This window comes from Castor canadensis, chromosome 7 (genome assembly GCF_047511655.1).
Source record: "Castor canadensis chromosome 7, mCasCan1.hap1v2, whole genome shotgun sequence".
Lineage (NCBI taxonomy): Eukaryota > Metazoa > Chordata > Mammalia > Rodentia > Castoridae > Castor > Castor canadensis.
The window spans coordinates 142,051,829-142,075,533 of NC_133392.1; the positions used below are offsets into that span (position 1 = coordinate 142,051,829).

A 23,705-nucleotide genomic window follows, 5' to 3' on the forward strand; every position below is an offset into this window, starting at 1 on the left:
TTGAGTGAAGGGACTTTTTTCAAGATAGGGTCTTGGAAACTATTTACCCAGGTTGGCTTTGCTAGGATTACAGGTGTGAGCTACCAGTGCCCATCAGAAATGTTTGAATTGTGTGATTAACAGGGAAGAAAATGCCTGGCCAAGTGTTCTTATGCCTTTTGACCTCAGGTAGCACCCTCCCTACCCCTACAGTGAAAAGTAGACAGATCTTTATCATAAACTACAGAATCTTTCAGGAAGGGCCAGCACATTATCACACAAATACGGAATTGTATAGCAGGTCAACTTTTGTCATGCTACCCTTTTTTAGGAGGGCACTGGGGTTTGAACTCAGGGCCTCAGGTTTGGTAGGCATGTGCTCTTCCACTTGTACCAGGCCTTTGTTGTGATGGGCTTTCTTAAGACAGGTTCTAAGAACTATTTGCCCAGAGGTGATCTCTGCCTCCTGAGTAGCTAGCATTATAGGTGAGCTACTGATGCTGAACTATTTTGCCCAGGCTGGCTTCAAACTCCTGGCTCATTCTACCATTTCTGAGCCACTGTTTCTCCTTCAAAATAACTATTTGTGGTGAAATTGATGTCAAATGGGATTCAAAGTCTCATCACACAGAAAAAAACACTTTAGCAGGCCTTGCAGTTAACTCTAGCTGAAGAGAACAGCCCAAGTCTTGAGCTTTTTGTTCTTGGTCCTGCAACCCTTACCACTTCCACCAGTGTTCAGCCATGCTCCTCTAATTCAAGCTGCTGGACTTAGAGCCAGGTTGTTGGTGTAGCAAGACTAAAATACCATAGACAGGTAACACTGCTGAAAATTCTGGCCCAGGGTCTTCTCGTGCCTGAGAAGGGCCTCTAAACCACAGGATTTAGAAAATTAGCGGGGGCTTGGCCAACACCTGTAATCTGAGCTTCGCAGGAGAGGAGAACCCACCATTTTGGCGCCCCCCCATTGACTTTGGGCTTCTGGCCTTGAAACTCAATACATGTGGTTGTGCCAGGCAGGTGTCTGTAATCATAGCAGAGATCAGGAGGATCACAGTTTGAAGCCAGGCAGGGCAAATGGTTCACTGGACCCTATCAAAAAACCCTGTAACAAAAAATTGGGCTGGTGGAGTGGCTCAAGGTAAAGGCCCAGATTTTAAGCCCCAGTACCACACACAAAAAAAGTTCCTGACCTCAACTCCACCAATAAGAAGCTAGGTGTGGTGGTGAATGCCTGTTAGCTACATTGGAACAAACAGGATTACAATACATGCTGGTACAAAAATGAGACCCTATTTTAAAAAATAAAGCAAAGGGCTGGCATGTGACCACAGTGCCTGCTAAGCAAGTGTGAGCAAGCCCCAGTACCACCAAAAAGAGATCTAGCAATTCACTGGTTAATCCCAAACTTGTCTCCATGTGGCTATCTGGGTGAAGGATGACTCAAGGAAATAATCTGTTTGAACCTTGCTCTACAGCTGGTTTCTTGGTTTTTGCGCTCATGGCTCTATCAAATGACAGCAATGGGGTTGCAGAAATACTCTTAGAAAACAGTTGTCATTAAAATCTTACAAATCATTTCCAAAAAGGTAAAAGTTTTCACAATTAAAAAAAAAATGAAGCCATCTTGACACAATCCGTCCTGGCTACATCATGGCAGGGATCTCTGAAGACACCGTGTCCAGGGGCTGCCAGTGACAGTCCATCAGCGCATCGTACAGCTCTTCGCTCTGTTCCATGAACTCCTTGTTTGCCTCCGTCACGTCCAGCTGTGGCGTGGGGTCTAGAGAGAAGCAAGGGTGGGGTGAAGGTTAAGGGAGGAGACAACAGCCACAAGGGACTGGCTCAGCTTTGCAAGCTCAGCCTCTTAGAGTAAGGTGCCTGAGAGGAGGAAAACTGGCTGACGTAGTTAGAGAATGTAAGAATGGCACTGTTTCCAAAAGCTGCACCTGTGCTGCTAGTCATTGCAAGCCCTGCATTTTCTGTTCTGGTTCACAGGTTCACATTTCGAAAATCTGATCAATGTTGCTGAGTCCGGGGCTGCAGGTGTGGCAGGCTGCTTTGCAATCTTGAAGCACTGAATTCAAACCCCAGTCTCACAAAAAAAAAAAGGTGGCTCACACCTGTAATCCTAGCTACTCAGGAGGCAGAGATCAGGAGGATCTTGCCAGTCCCAGGCAAATAGTTTGAGACCCTATCTTGAAAATACCCAACACAAAAAGGGCTGGTGGAGTGGCTAAAGGTGTAGGCCCTGAGTTCAAGCCCCAGTATCGCAAAAAAAAAAAAAAAAAAAGTTGCTGAGCCTAAATCATCACCTCAAGAACTGACAACCAATGTCTGGTGGAGAACCAGTCACATATACAGGGGCTGGGAAGACAAGTCTTTATTTTTCTGACAGCACTGAGGCTTGAACTCAGGGCCTTACGCTTTATGGATTGCAAAAAGAAACAGGCAGACAATACTAAACCACATTGCTTATGGATGCATTGCTAAGTGATAAACTATAGAGAAGAAAATAGTACAAAAATCAACACAGTAGCTTTTCCTAGCAGAGCTGCTGTGGCAGGAGGATGGCCTCTGGGCTGGCAGTTCAGTACTTGACGTGGATGAAGGGTTCACAGACAAACACTTCATGATTCCATGTTCCCCTGTGTGTTTGTGACATATACTACTACAGCTGTGTATGTAAACAAATTAAAAACAAAACAGCTGGGGACTAGCTCAAATGGTAGAGCACTTGCCTAGCATGGGTGAGGCCCTAGGCTCCATCTCTCAGCACCACAAGACAACACAAACATTTCTGTCAAAGGACATAATGAAGAAAGTAAAGCAGGGTGCAGTAGTGTCCTTCTGCAATCCCAGTTCTCAGGAGGCCCAGGCAGGAGAATCAAGAGTTGGAGGCCAGCCTTGGGCTACAGAGTAGGTTTGAAGCCAACCTGAGCTACAGAGTGAGACCTTATATATCAAAAGAAAAAAAAAAAATTGTGTCAATATTTTCTTGTGTCAATATTCATTAAAAAAAAAAAAAAAAAGCCATGATTTGTTTGATTTTGGTTTTCGGACTAATCTTGCCCTGTACCCCAGACTGGCCTAGAATTGCTATGTAGCCCAGGCAGCCCTGAAATGACAATCCTCCTGCCCCAGCCCCCAGACTCCTGAGAGTTGGGATTACAGGTGAACACTGCCATGCCTGGTTTTTTACAGAAACAGAGTATTTTAATTCATGTTTGGTTATTAATAGTAGTAGAGCGATGATTACATATTGTGTTAACTGGCTAGGCTATGGTGCCTAGTTGGTTGGTCAATACCAGTCTAGGTGTTTCTCTAAGGTCCTCTGTAGACAAGATCAGGAGAGGATCCTCAATGCTATCAGTTGAAGCCTTAAGGGCGAGAAATTGTGCCTGAAATTTGCCCTAAGCCTTACACTACAAATGATGACATCAAGGGCTCTTTGAGTTTTCAGAGTTCAGACTTGCCAGACTACACAGTACTTCAAGCCAATTTCTTTCTTTTTTTTTTGTGCTCTGGTTATTTTTTGAGATCTGGTCTCACTTTTTGTCTTGGCTGGCCTAGTCAACAATCCTTCTCCTTATGTTTCCCACAGCAGCCGGGATGACAGGCACAGACTACCACATCAGTTTTTTCTGTTGAGATGGGATTACAGTTGTGAATGGTGCCCAACTTGTGAGTCAATTTCTTAATAAAACATAACTAAAAACATTCTTTTTTGGTGGCGAAAATGATAATAAAGTTTATTAGGAAAGGAATACACTTTCAACAGACTGAAAGTGGGTCGTGTCTAGAGTGAGAACAAGAAAAATCAAGATTTACTTTTTTGGTGGTACTGGAGTTTGAACTCAGGGCCTTGCCCTTTCCAGGCAGGTACCACTCCATTAGTCCAAAAAAAAGAATTCAGAAAAGATTTTTTTTTGAGACAGGATCTCACTTTGTAATCCAAGCTGGCCTTAAACCTGGGCTCCTCCTGCCTTAGTCTTCTAATTTCTGGGATTACAGACATGGGCCCATTGTTTTTTTTTTTTTGGGAGACAAGGTCTTACTATATAGCCCAGGTTGGCCTTTCTCACTGGCACTGCAAAGAAACAAATGAAAACCTCAGTTATTATTATATGGTAACACTAGAGGTGATTTCTAGTTTCTTTATTATATTTTATTGTATTTTGTAAACTTTTAATACTCTTACTTCAAAATCAGAAAAACATGCAATTTAAAATATGTATAGGCCTGGGGGATTTAAGGCAGTGGTACAGCGCTTACCTAGCCTGCCTGAGGCCCTGGGGTCCATCCCCAGGACTAAAAAAATAAAAACAGGACTGGGGCATGGCTCAAGTGATATGGCACTGCCCAGAGTTCAATCCCCAGTACTTCAAACAAACAGACAAACAAAACCCTGAAAAACACAAAAAGTTACAATATAAAATAAAAAATGAATTTCTCAAACTGAGAAACAAAAGCTAACAGCATCATTTTTAGAGACCTACATCCTGGAATCAAGTGCCACACATCGAGGGAGTGATGGGCTCCCTGGGAGCTTGCTCACATGCTGGGTGACACATGGCGGTTGCTGTAATTATGTCTTTGTCTGTTCTCTCATTTGAACACAAGCTCCCTTACAGCAGAATTAACCTGGCATTCCTTAGTATCCAGCTGAAGGTACTGTGCCAGCCACAAATGTCACTTGCTGACGGTGACAGAGGAATGAATCAGTGAACAGACTCTTTCTTACCTTCCAATGCATCATCTCCGACTTCTTCATATGTCTGTCAAGAGACCAGAGAGGCAAATGAGGAGCCTGCTGAAATCCTGGCCCTTGGGAGCAATGGCTCTTTTGTTTTGTTTTGTTTTCTTTTGTTTGATATGGGGTGTTCCTATGTAGCCCAGGCTGGCCTCAAACTTGGGATTCCTCCTACTTTTGCCCCAAATGCTGGGATTACAGGCATGAGCCACCACACCCAGCCACAATGGCTTATTTTAACAAGAACTGGGTCACTTTAGCTTTCCTGTTTTTCTGAAACCCAAGCCCCTCTCACCAATCCTATTCTAGGGAAACATGACCCAAGAGGGCCAGAGCTGCCAAGAAGCAATTACCTGCATGGTGCTCTGGGTGTAGCCATACTGGGGGTAGCTGTAGCTGTAGCTCCCTGTGTTCTGGTCATAGCCCCACTGAGCATAGTAGTTCTGGTACTGCTGGTAATACTGGTTGTAGCTGTAACTGTACATCTGACTATATTCCACGGGCTTCACACGGCTCCTTGAGTGAAGAAATAAACAAATGTAAGCAGACATTTCCACATTCGATATGTGGCCAGACTGTTCTAAGTGTTTTACGCAGATTGACTCACTTAATTCTCACGCTAGCCTTGGCCAATCAGCATACCATTATTCCTACTTTAGAAATGAGGAAACTGAATAGACAGGTTAAGTAACTGGTCCAGAGTCACACAGCTAAGAGGAGATTCAATCAAACCCAGGAAGTCTGTCTCCAGAGACCATGTTTTTAAGGTGAAAGCTTTTACTTTTTTGGAGACAAGGTCTTACTACATAGTCCAGGTTGGCCTCAAACTGGTGTTTTGAACTCAGGGACTCATGCTTACTAGTCAGGCACTCCAGCACTTGAGCCACTTAGACAGTTGAGGACTGACTTTTTCTCCCTTGTCAAGATCTTGGAACTGTTTTCTCTGCCAGTTGCCAAAGCACATGAAATCACAGCAAGAATCTGGATTTAGGATGGTTCAAGAAGCATTTCAAACTACAGAATATCAGATCACTTTCCCCCCAGAAGAAGAAGACAGACACTCCAGTAATCTTTATCAACTTTGTGGTAACATTATTTTTGTTTTTGGTGCTGGGGATGGAAACAAGTTTCACACATGCTAGGCACGCTGTATCACTGAGTGACACCACCAGCCATGGCTACCATTTATTTGAGGGGTTAACTGAGATTTGTACCAATCACTTTTCATCTATGGTCAATTATTTTAAGTCCTGCATAGCCCTTCAATACAGGTATTATTTATAATTCCCATTACACAGATGAGAAAACTGAGTTTCTAAAAAGTTAAGTGATTTGCCCAACTCCATGCCTAGGACTGGAGTCAGATTTAATGCCAATACTCACTCTCCTAATACCACACTCACACCACCCAATACCTGTGCTGAAAAGCTCACATCTTACCAGTTTTCTACATCCTGCATTCGCCAATCAGGGCTGAGGTCCAGGGTTGGAGAAAGCTTTCTTCCAATGCACAGTGGGCATAGCCACTGGTAACACACACACACACACACACACACACACACACAAAAAATGGAGATACCATCCAGAGCAAAGCTGTCATATATCTGTGCAAGAAGCCTGCTTGGACTTGCAAGGAGGGATTTTCTACCTTCTAGGTAGAGAAGGTTCTACCTAGTATGAGAGACGTAATCGTGATGTATATTCTGTAAGGGTTCTGGAATTCTCCACCATTCCCATAGCAAAGGGCATTCGTAGGAGCTTTGTAGATATAAATAAGGACACATGTGGAAGTGGCTCAGTTCTTAGAAATGCCATGGATAAATTCCCAACAGCACTACTCCTGGGCAAAGAGCAGAGACTTTAGGTATAAATGGCCAAGCAGCTTCTCCACTGCTGCTACCAGCAATGTACCAGTCAGCACTCTAGCCCAACTAGAGACTTCTGGAGGAGTGAGGTTTTGCTAGTTCATCTCCCATTGCCCAGTTCCTGGCAAAAAGCAAACGGTCAGCATGTGAGACTGGAACTTAATCTCCTTCTAGCCTCCCAGCCAGCGTGCGGATTCCCTGATTCTCAGCAAACAGACAAGGAGGGTCCAGGTGGGATGAGTCCAGGGTCCTCCCTTCCTCTCTTCAGACTCACGCTTTTGGGATGGCCACGCTCAGTCGCACGGGTTTAGACCCCAGTCCTACTGCTCCCTGGCACTCTGTCAGGGCTCGCTTCTGTTCCAATTCGTCTGTGAATTTTACAAAACCATAACCCCTGCAGGAGAAAAAACCCAAAGCACCATTTAGATCACAAGCACGCTAGAGTCTGAGAATGGAAGAATGGGAAAACGGGGAGGATAAGAAGATGGACAGGAATATGGAAAGGAAAGGGGGCTGGGAGGGGAAGTCCATCAAACTACAGGAAAGGATGGGAATCCCATCACTGGAGGTGTCCACACAGCAGTGTCAGGGTTCACATGCTGTACAATCCTGAAATCTGTAGGAATTCCCACTTTTAGTTCACCACTCTCCACACCTTCACTTATGGGGCCCCTTCCCAAATAGTATTTTCCCTCCCAGTCTACTGCAAAGTAACAAGCTGTTATCATTGCCATGGTGTGGCAGCAACAGTAACAGTGGATCTGCACTCTGCACTACACACACTCTCCCAGCCACTGCCTGGCACTGACACAGGATGCAAAAGTCACAGTACGTTTGGTTACTGCTCTCCTCACGTCACAGTCTAGTCGGGAATAAACTAATGACAGTTAGCATTTAGTGAGCACTTATTATTTGCCAGGCATTGTCCTGACCATTTTCTCAGGGTCATCTCACCACACAGTACGACAACCACGTGAAGGCAGCATCCACATTTTACGGATGAGTAAAGTTCAGAGAGGTTTGACAACTTGCCCGAAGTCATACATAAAGCAGGATTAAAATCCACATCTGTTTGACTACCAAAGCCTGAACATATAACTACTATACTGACCAAGAATGAGCCTTGTGCCAGGTGCCAGTGGCTCATGTCTGTAATCCTAGCTACTTGGGAAACAGAGATCAGGAGGATCTTGGTTCAAAGACAGTCCAGGCAAATGGTTTGGTTTGGAGGATTGTATCTCGAAAATACCCAACACAAAAAACGGCTGGTGTGGCTCAAGTGGTAGAGTGCCTGCTTAGCAAGTTCGAGGTCCTGAGTACAAAACCCAGTACCACCAAAAAAAAATAAATACATAAATAAAAGAATGAGCCTGGCTACATGGTGCTGGTGAGTCACATCTTTAATCCTAGCTACTTAGGAGCCTAAGACCAGGAGGATTGTGGTTCAAAGCCAGCCTGGAAAATATATTGTTCACAAGATCCTACCGCAAAAACACCAAACACTAAAAAGGGCTAGCAGAGCCAGGTGCTGGCAGCTCACATCTTTAATTCTAGCTACTCAGGCAGCAGAGATCAGGAGGATCATGGTTTGAAGCTGGCCGTGGCAAATAGTTCTGCAAGACCCTATCTAGAAAAAACCCTTCACAAAAAAAAAAAAAAAAGGGCTGGTGAAGTGACTCAAAGGGTAGGCCCTGAGTTCAAGCCCCAGAACCACTGGAAAAAAAAAAAAGGGCTAGCAGAATGGTTCAAATGACTGTGAGAACCTGAGTTCAAACTCTAGTACCACAAAAACAAAAACAACAAAATAGTTGCTGGTGGAATGGCTCAAGTTGCAGAGCTCCCAGCACTATGAGGCTCCCCAAGTATGAGGCTCTGAGTTCAAACCCCAGCACCTCTGGATGCCCATGGCCCAAGTCTGTCATCCTAGCTACTTGGGAGGCAGAGATCAGGAGGATCACAGCTCAAAGCCAGTCCTGGCAAACAGTTCGTGAGACCCTATCTCCAAAATTCCCAACACAAAACAGGGCTGGTGGAGTGGCTCAAGTGGTAGAGTGCCTGTTTAGCAAGCATGAGGCCCTGAGTTCAAATCCCACACCACCAAAAAAAAAAAACCCACAGTACTACCATAAAAATATTAAATAAAAATAATAAATACAATTACAAGCATCTATAAAGCATTTCCTATATGACTCATTGATATTATATCCTTTAATCCTACAAGGATCCTATGAAAGATATTCTTAGTTAGATCCCTTTTACAGATGATGACGTTATCTATTGCATTGCCCCTCATCAGTACTGGAGTTGGGATTAAAACTAGCTGGCGTGGCTCCAGAGCCTAGCTCTGAGACACCACCCTCCTGGTCTCTTAACACCTCCCCACAGAAGACAAGACTGCTGAAGCTAACAGGGTAGAGGTCAGTAACAGGTGAGGCCTTACTTAGACACGCCTGTCTGGTCCAAAACCACCTTGCCTCCTCGACAGGAGGGATAGACTTTGACGAAGAACTCATACAGCATGCCATCATCCACATCTGGAGTCAGGTCCCCCACAAAGAGGGAGTACTCAGGGCTAAGAGGAAAGAACAAGAGTCAGTGACAAAGACCAAAACCCCACTCTGCAGAATTCTTTTGGCACATTCCAATTCCAGGTAAACTTCTCCAGGGCCTTCTTAGGGAATATCATGTCTGATGGTGAATCACTTAACCAGGTTCTTTTTTTGTGTGGTACTGGGATTTGAACTCAGGGCCTACACCTTGAACCACACTACAAGCCCTTTTTTGTTTTTTTCATTTTTCTTTTATTATTCATATGTGCATACAAGGCTTGGTTCACTTCTCCCCACTGCCCCCACCCCCTCCCTTACCACCCACTCCGCCCCCTCCCTCTCCCCCCCCCAATACCCAGCAGAAACTATTTTGCCCTTATTTCTAATTTTGTTGTAGAGAGTATAAGCAATAATAGGAAGGAACAAGGGTTTTTGCTGGTTGAGATAAGGATAGCTATACAGGGCATTGACTCACATTGATTTCCTGTGCGTGGGTGTTACCTTCTAGGTTAATTCTTTTTGATCTCACCTTTTCTCTAGTTCCTGTTCCCCTTTTCCTATTGGCCTCAGTTGCTTTAAGGTATCTGCTTTAGTTTCTCTGCGTTAAGGGCAACAAATGCTAGCTAGTTTTTTAGGTGTCTTACCTATCCTCACCCCTCCCTTGTGTGCTCTCGCTTTTATCATGTGCTCATAGTCCAATCCCCTTGTTGTGTTTGCCCTTGATCTAATGTCCACATATGAGGGAGAACATACGATTTTTGGTCTTTTGAGCCAGGCTAACCTCACTCAGAATGATGTTCTCCAATTCCATCCATTTACCAGCGAATGATAACATTTCGTTCTTCTTCATGGCTGCATAAAATTCCATTGTGTATAGATACCACATTTTCTTAATCCATTCGTCAGTGCTGGGGCATCTTGGCTGTTTCCATAACTTGGCTATTGTGAATAGTGCTGCAATAAACATGGATGTGCAGGTGCCTCTGGAGTAACAGTCTTTTGGGTATATCCCCAAGAGTGGTATTGCTGGATCAAATGGTAGATCGATGTCCAGCTTTTTAAGTAGCCTCCAAATTTTTTTCCAGAGTGGTTGTACTAGTCTACAGTCCCACCAACAGTGTAAGAGGGTTCCTTTTTCCCCTGCATCCTCGCCAACACCTGTTGTTGGTGGTGTTGCTGATGATGGCTATTCTAACAGGGGTGAGGTGGAATCTTAGCGTGGTTTTAATTTGCATTTCCTTTATTGCTAGAGATGGTGAGCATTTTTTCATGTGTTTTCTGGCCATTTGAATTTCTTCTTTTGAGAAAGCTCTGTTTAGTTCACGTGCCCATTTCTTTATTGGTTCATTAGTTTTGGGAGAATTTAGTTTTTTAAGTTCCCTATATATTCTGGTTATCAGTCCTTTGTCTGATGTATAGTTGGCAAATATTTTCTCCCACTCTGTGGGTGTTCTCTTCAGTTTAGAGACCATTTCTTTTGATGAACAGAAGCTTTTTAGTTTTATGAGGTCCCATTTATCTATGCTATCTCTTAGTTGCTGTGCTGCTGGGGTTTCATTGAGAAAGTTCTTACCTATATCTACTAACTCCAGAGTATTTCCTACTCTTTCTTGTATCACCTTAAGAGTTTGGGGTCTGATATTAAGATCCTTGATCCATTTTGAGTTAATCTTGGTATAGGGTGATATACATGGATCTAGTTTCAGTTTTTTGCAGACTGCTAACCAGTTTTCCCAGCAGTTTTTGTTGAAGAGGCTGCTATTTCTCCATCGTATATTTTTAGCTCCTTTGTCAAAGATAAGTTGCTTATAGTTGTGTGGCTTCATATCTGGATCCTCTATTCTGTTCCACTGGTCTTCATGTCTGTTTTTGTGCCAGTACCATGCTGTTTTTATTGCTATTGCTTTGTAATATAGTTTGAAGTCAGGTATTGTGATACCTCCTGCATTGTTCTTTTGACTGAGTATTGCCTTGGCTATTCGTGGCCTCTTGTGTTTCCATATAAATTTAACAGTAGATTTTTCAATCTCTTTAATGAATGTCATTGGAATTTTGATGGGAATTGCATTAAACATGTAGATTACTTTTGGGAGTATCGACATTTTTACTATGTTGATTCTACCAATCCATGAGCATGGGAGATCTCTCCACTTTCTATAGTCTTCCTCAATCTCTTTCTTCAGAAGTGTATAGTTTTCCTTGTAGAGGTCTTTCACATCTTTTGTTAGGTTTACACCTAGGTATTTGATTTTTTCCGTTTGCTCATTGTTAGTATATAGAAATCCTAGTGATTTTTCTATGTTGATTTTATATCCTGCTACCTTGCTATAGCTATTGATGATGTCTAGAAGCTTCTGAGTAGTTTTTTGGGTCTTTAAGGTATAGGATCATGTCGTCTGCAAATAGGGATATTTTGACAGTTTCTTTACCTATTTGTATTCCTTTTATTCCTTCTTCTTGCCTAATTGCTCTGGCTAGGAATTCCAGTACTATGTTGAATAGGAGTGGAGACAGTGGGCATCCTTGTCTGGTTCCTGATTTTAGAGGGAATGGTTTTAAATTTTCTCCGTTAAGTGTAATGCTGGCTGTAGGTTTGTCATATATAGCTTTTATAGTGTTGAGGAACTTTCCTTCTATTCCTAGTTTTCTTAGAGCTTTTATCATGAAATGATGTTGGATCTTATCAAAGGCTTTTTCTGCATCTATTGAGATGATCAAGTGGTTTTTGCCTTTGCTTCTGTTAATGTGGTTTATTATGTTTATTGATTTTCGTATGTTGAACCACCCCTGCATCCCTGGGATGAAGCCTACTTGGTCGTGGTGAATAATCTTTTTGATGTGTTGCTGAATTCGGTTTGCCATTATTTTGTTGAGGATTTTTGCATCAATGCTCATTAAGGAGATTGGCCTATAGTTCTCCTTTTTGGAGGTGTCTTTGCCTGGTTTTGGGATAAGTGTAATACTGGCTTCATAAAATGTGTTGGGCAGTTTTCCTTCCCTTTCTATTTCATGGAACAGTTTAAGGAGGGTTGGTATCAGTTCTTCTTTAAAGGTCTGATAGAATTCAGCAGAGAATCCATCAGGTCCTGGACTTTTCTTTTTGGGGAGACTCTTGATTGCTGCTTCAATTTCATTTTGTGTTATAGGTCTATTCAGGTGATTAATTTCCTCTTGGTTCAGTTTTGGATGATCATATGTATCTAGAAATCTGTCCATTTCTTTTAGATTTTCAAATTTATTTGAATATAGGTTCTCAAAGTAGTCTCTGATGATTTCCTGGACTTCCATGGTGTTTGTTGTTACCTCCCCTTTGCATTCCTAATTCTACTAATTTGGGCTTTTTTCTTTCCTCATTTTAGTCAGGTTTGCCAGGGGTCTATCGATCTTGTTTATTTTTTCAAAGAACCAACTTTTTGTTTCATTAATTCTTTGTATGGTTTTTTTGGTTTCTATTTTGTTGATTTCAGCTCTTATTTTTATTATTTCTCTCCTTCTATTTGTTTTGGGATTTGCTTGTTCTTCTTTTTCTAGGAGTTTGAGATGTATCATTAGGTCATTGATTTGGGATCTTTCAATCTTTTTAATATATGCACTCATGGCTATAAACTTTCCTCTCAAGACTGCCTTAGCTGTGTCCCATAGGTTCCGGTAGGTTGTGTTTTCATTTTCATTGACTTCCAGGAACTTTTTAATTTCCTCTTTTATTGCATCGATGATCCACTCTTCATTAAGTAATGTGTTATTTAGTTTCCAGCTGTTTGCATGTTTTTTGTCTTTACTTTTGTTGTTGAGTTCTACTTTTACTGCATTGTGGTCAGATAGTATGCACGGTATTATTTCTATTTTCTTATATTTGCTGAGGCTACAAGCCCTTTTTTGTGATGGGTTTTTTCAATATAGGTTCTCTGGAACTATTTGCCCAGGCTGACATTGAACTTTGATCCTCCTGATCTCTTGCCTCCTGAGCAGCTAGGATTATAGGTGTGAGCATGGGCTCCTGGCTAAACAGGTTTTTTCTTTTTCCTGTACTGGGGACAGAACCTAGGGCCTCATGCATCCTAAGGTATAATCACGTTCTAACTTACTTAGTTTTGTCAAAAGAATTATGACAATATTATGCCTTGAATTCCTAAGCCACTACAAAAGCCTGTCTGGCTTCTAATATTCAAGTATGAATACAGATGGAGGGATGGATCAGAAGTACATCCCTGAAGAGCTCAAAAGATAAAACTTGTTTTTGAAAGAAATTAAGACATTCTTCGTCCATTACATTTTTCTGTTATTCATTTATTTATTATTGTGCTGGATGTGGGTACACTGTCGCCTTTACAACATATCAAATATATTGTACTTGAATTCATCCCATTCACAATTCTCCTTTATCGCTCCCCAATCTGCTATTTTTTTTCATTTTTGTGGTACTGAGGTTTGAACTCAGCACCTCATGCTTGCTTGCTAGGCAAGTAAATACTCTACCACTTGAGCTACACCTTCAGTCCAACATATTTTCAATTTAAACATTGATAAAGAGAAAATGAAAGAGAAAGAGACAAACTGGCCCTTATCCCCTAAAGACCTAAAGCTTGCCTAAAATCCAATCTTCAAACTTTTAAAACATAAGTTAGCAAACTTTTTATTTTTGGCTGTACTGGGGTTTGAACTCAGGGACTCACAATTGTTAGGTAGGTGTTCTACTGGTTGAGCCATTCCACCAGCCCTGTTTTGTGGTGGGTATTTTCAAGATAGAGTCTCTTGAAGTATTTGCCTGGGTCAGGCTTCAAACCTCGATATTCCTGATCTCTGCCTCTTGAGTAGTTAGTTGGTGGCATGAGCCACAAGCACTCGATGAGGTTAGCAAACTTTTTGTGTACAGGACAGATAGCAAATATTTTAACCTACGGTCTCTTTCCCATTTTGTCTACCTATTTGTACAATCCTTTAAAAACATAAAAACCATGTTTAACTTGTGGATGATACAAAGCAGGCCACAGTTGCCCAATTCATGTTTTTTTTTTCCTTTTTCTTTTTTTTTTTTGGCGGGGGGGGGGGGGGGGGCGCGGGTTACTAGGGAATGAATTCAGGACTACACCTTGAGCCACTCCACCAGTCCTTTTTTTTTTGTGATAGGTTTTTTTCAAGATAGGATCTCATGAACTATTTGCCCAGGTGACTTCAAACCAAGATCCTCCTGATCTCTGCCTCCTGAGAAGCTAGGATTACAGATGTGAGCCACTGGCGCCTGGCTTTTTTCTGTTTGTTTGTAGTACTGGGCCTTGTGGTTGCTAGGCAAGCACTTTTACCACTTGAGCCACCCTGTTAGCCGAAGCTAATCCTGTTCTAGAAGATTAATTAAATGAGGGCTGGGGGGTGTGTTCAAGTGGTAGAGCTAAGTGCAGGGTTCTGATGTCAAACCCCAGGACAACAAAAAAATAAATAAAAACAAAGAAATACTAGCTAAGTAAATACATGAGCTGGGGATGTGGCTCAGTGATAGAATGCACGCTTAGCATGCAAAAGGGCCCGAGTTTAATTCCCAACATCAAAATAAGGAAATAAGCAAATTTTTGTCACTATTTTCTTATTTCAAGTATGATATATATTCCTTGTATAAAATGAGAATCTAAAAAAAGTACAGGCAGGGGGGAGAAATGAACCAAGCCTTGTATGCACATATGAATAATAAAAGAAAAAAAAAATTAAAAAAGTACAGGAAAGTCTCCAGTACCAAAAAAATAAAAGAATCTAGAAGCTAAAATAGCTTAGCCATTAGAGCAAACATAAGTTCCCTTATAAACTTTCATTACTATCAGTCTTACAGTAACAGTAACTTTACTAATTTTTGGTCTGGAGATGTGTCTCACATGGAGCCTCTGCCTAGCAAGCTTATAGCTCTGAGTGCAAACTACAGTTCCACCCAAAAAAAAGGACAAAGAAAACTGAACTTGCAGTCCTCCTGCTTCAGGCTCTTTACTGCTGAAAATACAGGTATGCACCACTATGCCCAGTTTTTTAACTCTCTTTTTTCTATGGCTTTTCTTCTGAATTCACAAAAATTGAATTTGAACCATCATGTTTTCTTTCTACCACTTTGTTTTAATATATCACCAATAGCCAGGTGCAGTGGCTCACATCTGTAAGTCTCAGTTACTACTCAGGATGCTGAGGCAGGAGATTGCTTGAGGCCATGAGGTCGAGGTCAGCCTGGGCAACATAGCTATACTGTCAACGTCTTGAAATATCAGTATTCTGCAACATGACTTGTTTAAAGGCACAAAGCATTCTAATTAATGAACATATTATAATTTGGCCAGTTCTCTATTAGATTATTTGGGTTTCACCCAGCTTTTCCCACTGTAAGCTTCAGTGAACATTTATCCTTCTATACTTCAGTGGCCACTTGTTTTTTGGTGGCACTTGAACTCAGGGTCTCACACTTTCTGGGCAGGCACTCTACCACTTGAGCCACTCCATCAGCCCTGTTTTGTGATGGGTATTTTCAAGACAGGATCATGAGAACTATTTGCCTGGGCTGGTCTCAAACCAAGATCCTTCTGATCTCTTCCTCTCCAATAGGTAGGATTACTGGAATGAACCACTGGCACCAAGCCACCGGTGAACTTTTCTTTTTTTTTTTTTTTTTTGCAGTACTGGAGCTTGAATTCAGAGCCTACACCTCAAACCACTCCACCAGTCCTTTTATGTGATTTTTCTTTTTGAGATAGGGTCTTATGAAGCCTGGCTGGCTTCCAACTGTGATCCTGCTGAGCTCTGCCTCCAGAGTAGCCAGAATTACAGGTGTGAGCCACCAGCACCCAGCCAGTGAACACTTTTCAGGCTACTCTTTACATACCTCCAACAAATCCTGAAATTTGTTTTTTGTTTTTTGAGACAGGGTCTCACTATGTAGCCCAGGCTGGCCTTAAATTAGGTAACCTTCCTGCCTCTGCCTCCCAAATGCTGGGATTATGAACATGCACCACACCCTGCCTTTTTTTTTTTTGAGCTAGTGATTGAGCTCAGGGCCTCGAGTACAGTGAAGTGCTCTACCACTTAGCTACATGCAAGCCCTTTTTATATTATTTCTTATTCATTTTGGTGGTAGGGGGGTTTGAACTCCAAGCTTTGTGCTTGCCAGGCAGATGCTCTATCACTTTAGCCATACCTCCAGTCCTTTTTACTTTAGGTTATTAATAGTGATGGGACTGGGGTTTGAACTTGTGTTTTTTTTAATTTATTTTATTTATTTATTTATTTTTTGCATAGCTGGGTGCACTGATACCAGTTTTTATGGACTGAGATGGAGTTTGTCAAGGCACAATCCTCCTGTGTGCTGCCTACTAAGTAGCTAGGATTATAAGCATGAACCACTGCACCTGGTCCTCTATTTTGAGACAGGATCTTGGTAAGATGTCTGGCCTGGAACTTGTGATCATTCTACTGCCTCAGCCTCCCAAGTAGCCGAGATTACACACACAGTGGATACAAAGGGTTTTTGCGTGTGTATCCAAACTGGGGTTTGAATTCAGGGCTTCATGCTGCAAAGCAGGTACTCTACAGCTTGAGCCACAACTCCAGCCCATTTTGCTCTGGTTATTTTGGAGGTGGGATGGGGAAGGCGGAGTCTCTCAAACTATTTGCCTAAGCTGAACTGGAACCAGGATCCTTCCAATCTCAGCCTCCAAATAGCTAGAATTTACAAAGGTTTTCAAAGCTTTTGATACACTGCCTTAAAACATTCAAATAGCAAGCTGAAATGCCACCAATCTTCTTTGCTACAACAGGTGGAAGGCTGGAGAAGGGACCACATATAGAAAAGACATGGCCTTGACACAACCCACCCAAGGAAGGAGCACCAATGTGGGAGTGGAAAGTATCTTTCTTTAGGAGGGGCAAAGTACAGCTAAGCTTGGCTCCCCACCATAGTTTTGGCAGTGGTTGGCACACAGTGACACATGTCTAGACATATCCTGGGGCTTATCTGCACTTACCTGTTATCTGGTTGTTTCCCATAAGTGGCATAGTTCAATTTAAATCGTTTGGCCTAAAAATTTAAAAACAAACAGACTAACACAGAGAAAGGTGTTTCAGGAGTCAAACAGTATTTGAAAAAAACTGAAATAAGTTACCTTGGGCAAAACATCTCCCCCTCTCTAAGCCTCAGCTTTTTCTCCTGCATAAAATGAGGGGTTGCACGGATGACCGTTAAGGGCACTGCCAGCTCCATGGTTCTATGAGCCCAGGTATGCCAGCTGGTGCAGCTGTAAGCTAAGTAACTGTGGGAAGAGCAGAATGTAACTCTCTTGAAATGTGTTCTCGCTGCTGCCAGCCTGTTCTAGTTCCTCAATCAGGCAAAAGACCTAGAGTTTCAAGTCTTCTGGTATGGGAGGCAGCACGCAGAGCACAAAGGGAAAGGGTTTAAAAGTAACCAATCTTCCGTCTGATTCCTGGCTCTGCCACTTACTACCTGTGTTGCCTTGAGCAAATTATTTCTCTTCCCTGTACTTCCGCTTCCTGGTCTGTCAAAGATAACAATAGCTACTGTACAGGTTGTTACACGACTAAATAAAATGATGAAAGTATACAGTAGGGAATCAATAGATGGTGGTAATCGGTGACAGTAAGAATGGCAACATCACCATTATCTAAATGTCCTTACAGGTGTGGCTCCTGGAAGGGGTTTCCCATTAATTTTATGCAAACACTTCTCTGCTGTGGCCAAATCTGCGAATTCCACAAAGCAGTAGCCAGCTGGGATCCTGAAAACAAACACAGAAAGAGAGTGGTTAAAGATACTGAGGTGAGCTGGGGCGAAGGCTCACCCCTCCAATCCTACCTACTCAGGAGGCAGAGATCAGGAGGATCAAGGTTCAAAACCAACCGAGGCAAACAGTTTGAGAGACCCTATCTTGAAAAAACCTATCATAAAGAAGGGCTGATGGAGTGGCTCAAGGTGTAGGCCCTGAGTTCAAATCCCAGTACTGCAAAAAAAAAAAAAGATATTCAGGTGAGGACAAGAGGCAAGGCTGAAGCATTAAGGCACCTATGTTCAAATCCCAGTACTGCAAAAAAAAAAAAAAAAAAAAGATACTGGAAGATACTCAGGTGAGTCTTGGCCCAAAGAGGGAGGAACCATTTTTGAGCAGAGTTCATGTTGTTCATTCTTTAACATATTCCAGGCAAGGTTGGGGGAGACCCTGTCTCAAAACAAGGGAAAAAAAAAAAAAACAGGAAAGAGGAAGAGAATGACAGGGAAGGAGGGAGATGGGAGAAGGAAAGGCCAACATGCCTTGGGTTTAATCCCCCTCCACTGCAAAAAAAAAAAAAAAAAGTTTTTGGGTTTTTTTGTTTTTGGTAGTACTGGGGTTTGAACTCTGGGCCTCTACCACTTAACTCACTCCACCAGTCCATGTTTTTGATGCTGGTGACTGAACCCAGATCAAGCATGGTAGGCAAGCCCTCGAACACTGACACACCCAGTCATAGTAAGTGTATTTGTGTGTGTGTGTGTGTGTGTGTGTGTGACCCAGTCATAGTAAGTGTATTTGTGTGTGTGTATTTGTGTGTGTGTGTGTGTGTGTGTGTGTGTGTGGTACTGGGGAATGAACCCAGGGCCTAAGCTTGCCAAGCAATTCTGCACCTCCTGAGCTATGCCCCCAGGCCTTTGTTTTAATTTTGGTTTTTGATATAGTGTCTCACTAATTGTACAGAGCTGGCCCCCTGGGTAGCAGGGAGTACAGAATGCACCACCATACCCAGCGTAGCGTAACGTTTTTGAGACTCACCCATGTTGCTTTATCAGTAGTTTGCTCCTTTCTATTGCTGAAAGGCAGTATGCCATGTGAGTTTGCTTCTCTAGTCCCTTATTCAAACACCTGGGCTGTTTGTAGATTTTAGTTATTGTCCAGCCAATTCCTACAAGCAATTTTTCCAAGTCCTTTTTGGTGTATAAAACACATACACATTATTGCTTCTCTTAGGGAAATAAATAGGCCTGGACTTGCCGGGTCTTAGGGAAGATGTGTATTTACTTTTATTTATTTATTTGGAGGTACTGGGGTTTGAACTCCAGGTCGTGTGCTTGCTGGGCAGGCAGAACAGGCACTTATGCCACTCTGCCAGCCCAATATATTTACTTTTCAACAAAATTTCAGGATACCTGCTCCCAGTTGTATCATTTACTCTCCCACCAACAATGAATGAGATATGGTTGCTCCTCATGGGAGTGCATTTTTTGAAATTTAAATTATGGCTAAACACCTAACATAAAAGTACGCACTCCTGTGGGATCAAATATATTACACTGTTGTGCAACCATGGACTGCATTCTTTTTTATTTTTTTTTTTCCTGGCAGTTTGAACTCAGAGACTCATACTTGCAAGGCAGGCGCTCTACCACTTGAGCCACTCACTCCACCAGCCCTTTTTTGGTAAGGGTTTTTTTGAGATTTGGTCTTGAGAACTATTTGCCTGGGCTGGCTTTGAACCACGATCCTCCTGATCTCTGCCCTCTGAATAGCTGGGATTACAGAGGTGAGCCACCAGCCCCCGGCTTGGACTGAATTCTTTCTTTTTTGTGTTTTTAGTTTTTTTATTTTCATATTATTGTTGTACAGAGGCAACATTGTGACATTTACAAAAGTTCCTACAATGTATCATAGCTGAATTCACCCCTTCTATCATTCTCCTTTACTCCCCCTTGGACTGCATTCTTAACCACTATAATCTATTGCATTGTATTTTTCCTTAGATCTTATCTTTTCACCTTATTTTCTCTGATTCTGATTTTTTAATCTTACATTTCTTTTTTCTGTTTTTTTTTTGTGAATGCTGGCCTCTGTGCTTGCTAGGCAGGCACTCTACCACTAGAACCACTCCTCCAGCCACATTTATTTCTTTTACAGTATTTTTGTAAGCTACTTTAAAAGCCTTAATCAAATTAAACAAAATATGTCCAAAGGCACCATCATAAGTAACAGATAAAGGTTAGCAGTCATGGGTAAGATAAGATAGTTCCAAATCTTGTTTCTTTTTCTTTCTTTTTTCTTTTCCTTTTTTTTGTCAGTACTGGAGTTTGAACTGAGGGCTTTGCACTTGCTAGGCAGGTGACAGACTGCTTGAGCCACGCCTCCAATCCCAAATCTTTATTTATTTATTTATTGTTTTTGTGGTACTGGGGATTGAACCCATGGCTTCATGCACGCTAGGCAAACACTAAACCACTGAGCTACATCCCCAGCCCCCAAATCTTATTTCAGTAAGATTAAAATGTGAGAACCTATACCAATGTTTTAAAAAGTTAAACGTAGTGTTACAGAATGAGTTTGCATGCTAATAGTTGATTATTTGGAGTTTTCTGTCTACAAGAGCAGGAAGAGAAATACTTAGGCAGGCCAGAAAATGTGTTTCTGGATAATAGTGTAGGGCCCCATTGCTCATCTTTTTTTTTTTTTTTGAGACAGAGTCTTGCTGTATAGCCCAGGCGGGCCTGGAGCTCCTAATCCTCCTGAGTGCCACCACACCAGGTCTTCATTTCTACTTTTAAATCATTTTAGGGGATCACCGGTTTCGGGTCCCCCTGCATTCTCCAATATGCAGTCTTTCTCTTCTCTTTTCTCCAACTAAATTCTCTACAAATAAAATCTTTTCGACCCCTAAAAAAAAAAAAAAAATTAAATCATTTTATGTTTTGGCAAGCTAACTGTACTTGGCAGAGAGCAGATGTTCAGTCAACACTGTCAAATTTAAAAAGGAATCCTCTTTTTTTGGAGGTACACTCTCTCACTTGAGCCACACCTCCAGAATTCTCTCCTATCTAACAGAACCCTAGGGAAAATGAAGACTGCAAAGAGAAACAAGCCTTCTGAAGAGCACGATCTAAAAATAATCTGCATTTTGTCTTGTTCCCCCACTAGGATGTAGTAAACTCCACGACAGCAAGGATGGTTTCTTATCCCGGGGATCCAGAACAGCAGCACACAGTGTCTCTATGAGCAATTTTTAAAAATGAATGAATAAGAATTAAGGGGCACTCAAGAGCTTTGAGCTGGGTGCTGGTGACTCACAGCTGCAATCCTAGCTCCTGGGGAGGCAGATATCAGGAGGATCGAGGTTGGTGGCCAGCCTGGATAAATAGGTCAAAAGACTCTATCGTGAAAATACCAGTGCTGGTGGAATGGCCCAAGAGGTAGAGCATCTGTATAGCAAGCACAAGGCCCTGCGTTAAAATCCCAGTCACACCAAAAAATAAATAAATAAATAAATAAATAAAAGGGAAATACCTAACACAAAACAGGGCTAGCAGAATAGTTCAAGTGGTAGAGCGCCAGCATGAGGCCCTGAATTCAAACTCCAGTACCACAAAAAAATAATGAATTTGGGCTGGGGGCATGGCTCAAGTCGTAGAGCACTTGCCTAGCAAGCATGAGGATATGAGTTCAATCCCCAGTACTGGCAAGAAAAGAAGAAGAAGAAAAAAGGACTGTGTAAAAAATAATGAATGTAAGGTGCTTATTACCTAGGAGATAATATCTGTTTATACTTACTAAGCATATGCCAGATACTGTTCTAAATACATGTGAATTGACTAATATAATCTCCACGTATAGGGTAGGCGCTATTACTCTCATTTTCACAGTCAAGGTGAATGAGATAGTGTAGTTAAATAACTTACTCAAGATCACACAGAAGAAATAGTTTTCAAACCCAGCCTGGCTCCAGCGTCCTGACCTTAACAATATGCTGTATTTCCACTCAAAAAGCCCACAAAATGTTGCTGTGATTTTTTTTTTTTTTTGGTGTGACTGGGGTTTGAACTCAGGGCTTCACACTTGCAAAGCTCTACCACTTGAGCCACTCCTCCAGTCCAAAATGTTAGTTTTTATAACACTAACTACTATTATTTGGGATGGTGACTAGCCTTGACTGACAGCAGCAGCACGATCTATTAAGCAGAACTGGAAAGATGAAAAGAAAGATGTACCCAGTGAGGCGGTTTCGGATGATTTTGACGCTCATCACGGTTTCCCCCATGGTGGCAAAGGCTCTGGAGATGAAGTTCTCATCCATGTAGGGTTCCAGCTGTGTAGAACCGAGAGGGAGCGGCTCAGGCCGGCGTCCAGACCCCGATTTGGGGCGCCAAGCCCCTCCCCCTAGGGGCAGGGTAGCCACAAGTTGTAGCGGGGACAAGGGGCAGGCTATCCTCCAGAGCGGTGTGAACTCCCGTCTTTCACCTCAAACCTGTTCCCCTTTAGGTCCTAGAACTACACAACGCTCCTCAATCCTGGGGTTCCCTTCATTCCGTCTCTCCAAAGAACCTTCTTTCTCTTCCATGCACCCAAGTGAGGCCCCAGGATCCCTAACCCGCAGACTCAACCCCTTCACTCTAATGCTGGGACGCGCTTTTCTGTGCCACCAAAAAGAATCCTCGCTTTCACTGCCACTCTTTTGGGATCCGAAATCCCCTCCCCCTCAGACCCTTTCTCCCTCGAGACACCGAGATTCCTCCTCCTCCTCCTCCTCCTCCTCCTCCGAGCCGGGGCGACCACCCTCACTCACGTCTCCCATCCACAGGCTGGCCGCCATCCCGCACCAGGGCAGGGACCTTGTGGGCCTCCGGGGCGCGCGCGGGCGCCAATCCGCGCTGCGAGATGGCCCCAGAGCCCGAGCCTGCGGCGCCTTCTGCGCACGCTCGAAACCTCGGCAGCCGGTCCGTCCGACGCTCCGCTCCGGGTTTTCCGGGCGGTCTGGGCGGAGCTTCCGGCGCGCAGCGGGCGGAGCGTTGATTGGGGTCCTCGGGAGGGGGCGCGCGCCGGTGCTGCTCTGGTGTATTTCCTACTTTGTGTATTTCACAAAACCACACGGGACCACTTTTACACATACGTATATAATTAGAAAAGTAACATATGCTCGTCGTAAGAAGTTGAAAATATAACCCCATAAAAAGAGGAAGCCTGGAGGTCCCGGTTCCACCAGCTGTGGCTCTGGAGAGGCCACTGAGCCGCTCAGCTGTCCCCTCCCCTGCACTACATGTTTCCCAGTTGACAGAACGTGAGATCTTTGAAGCTGGAATAGGATTCTCTCGTCATTCCCAATGGCCCTGCGGTGGAGGGAGAGGAGGGCCAGAGGGACTGTAAACCCGGATCCAATCAGCCCCAAATCTGTTCCCTTAGTCCCAGAGGCTCGAACCCGTCCCACAACGATGACCTGCCCACGAAGCCTCCAGTTAACAAGGGTTTGGACGGCTGGTTTAAATCTGAGGGCCCCTAGGCCCCAGCATAACGTTGGTATCCAAACTTCTGTTCCTGGAACCAGGCATCTGCCGGCGAAGCTCACCACGTACTTGAGGGGCATCAAGGTCCTTCCAGACCAGTCCGCCTATTCCGAGCTTAGGATGGGTCCCGAGGCTAGGAACTCATCAGTGAGAAATCCGGAGGCTCAACCACAGTTCCCACATTTCCAGTTTACCCTGTCACTTTGGTGGTCAGAGGCTGTGGCTACAGATTCAAACCATGGGAGCCTTGGTCCCAGCCCCACCTCTAATTATTTTGGCAAGTTATCCTA

General features: G+C 43.1%; 1 protein-coding gene across 2 annotated transcripts; it reads right to left on the bottom strand.

Annotated features, from left to right (window-relative positions):
- Positions 1 to 1,533: 1,533 nt before the first annotated feature.
- Positions 1,534 to 22,843, bottom strand: Trnau1ap (tRNA selenocysteine 1 associated protein 1). 2 transcript variants are annotated; one of them, XM_074080804.1, is made up of 9 exons: positions 22,701 to 22,843; positions 22,126 to 22,223; positions 17,803 to 17,902; positions 17,135 to 17,187; positions 9,038 to 9,169; positions 6,872 to 6,991; positions 5,086 to 5,248; positions 4,724 to 4,757; positions 1,534 to 1,762 (listed from the first exon to the last, which is right to left on the bottom strand). In XM_074080804.1, the coding sequence occupies exons 1-9, from the start codon at positions 22,725 to 22,727 to the stop codon at positions 1,626 to 1,628; spliced, it is 864 nt and encodes a 287-aa protein (XP_073936905.1). In that variant the 5' UTR covers positions 22,728 to 22,843; the 3' UTR covers positions 1,534 to 1,625. The 2 variants fall into 2 exon arrangements, with proteins under 2 accessions (XP_073936905.1, XP_073936906.1); XM_074080805.1 differs by lacking the exon at positions 6,872 to 6,991.
- Positions 22,844 to 23,705: the final 862 nt, after the last annotated feature.

Bases quoted from the DNA above. Each gene is read 5' to 3' on its own strand.
- Trnau1ap (XM_074080804.1), bottom strand. From the start codon at position 22,727: ATGGCGGCCAGCCTGTGGATGGGAGAC. The intron at 17,903-22,125 runs GTACATCTTTCT...GTTTGTTTTCAG, and splicing joins ATCCGAAACCGCCTCACTGG to GATCCCAGCTGGCTACTGCT. The intron at 1,763-4,723 runs GTAAGAAAGAGT...GCTTCTCTCTAG, and splicing joins CGGAGATGATGCATTGGAAG to ACCCCACGCCACAGCTGGAC.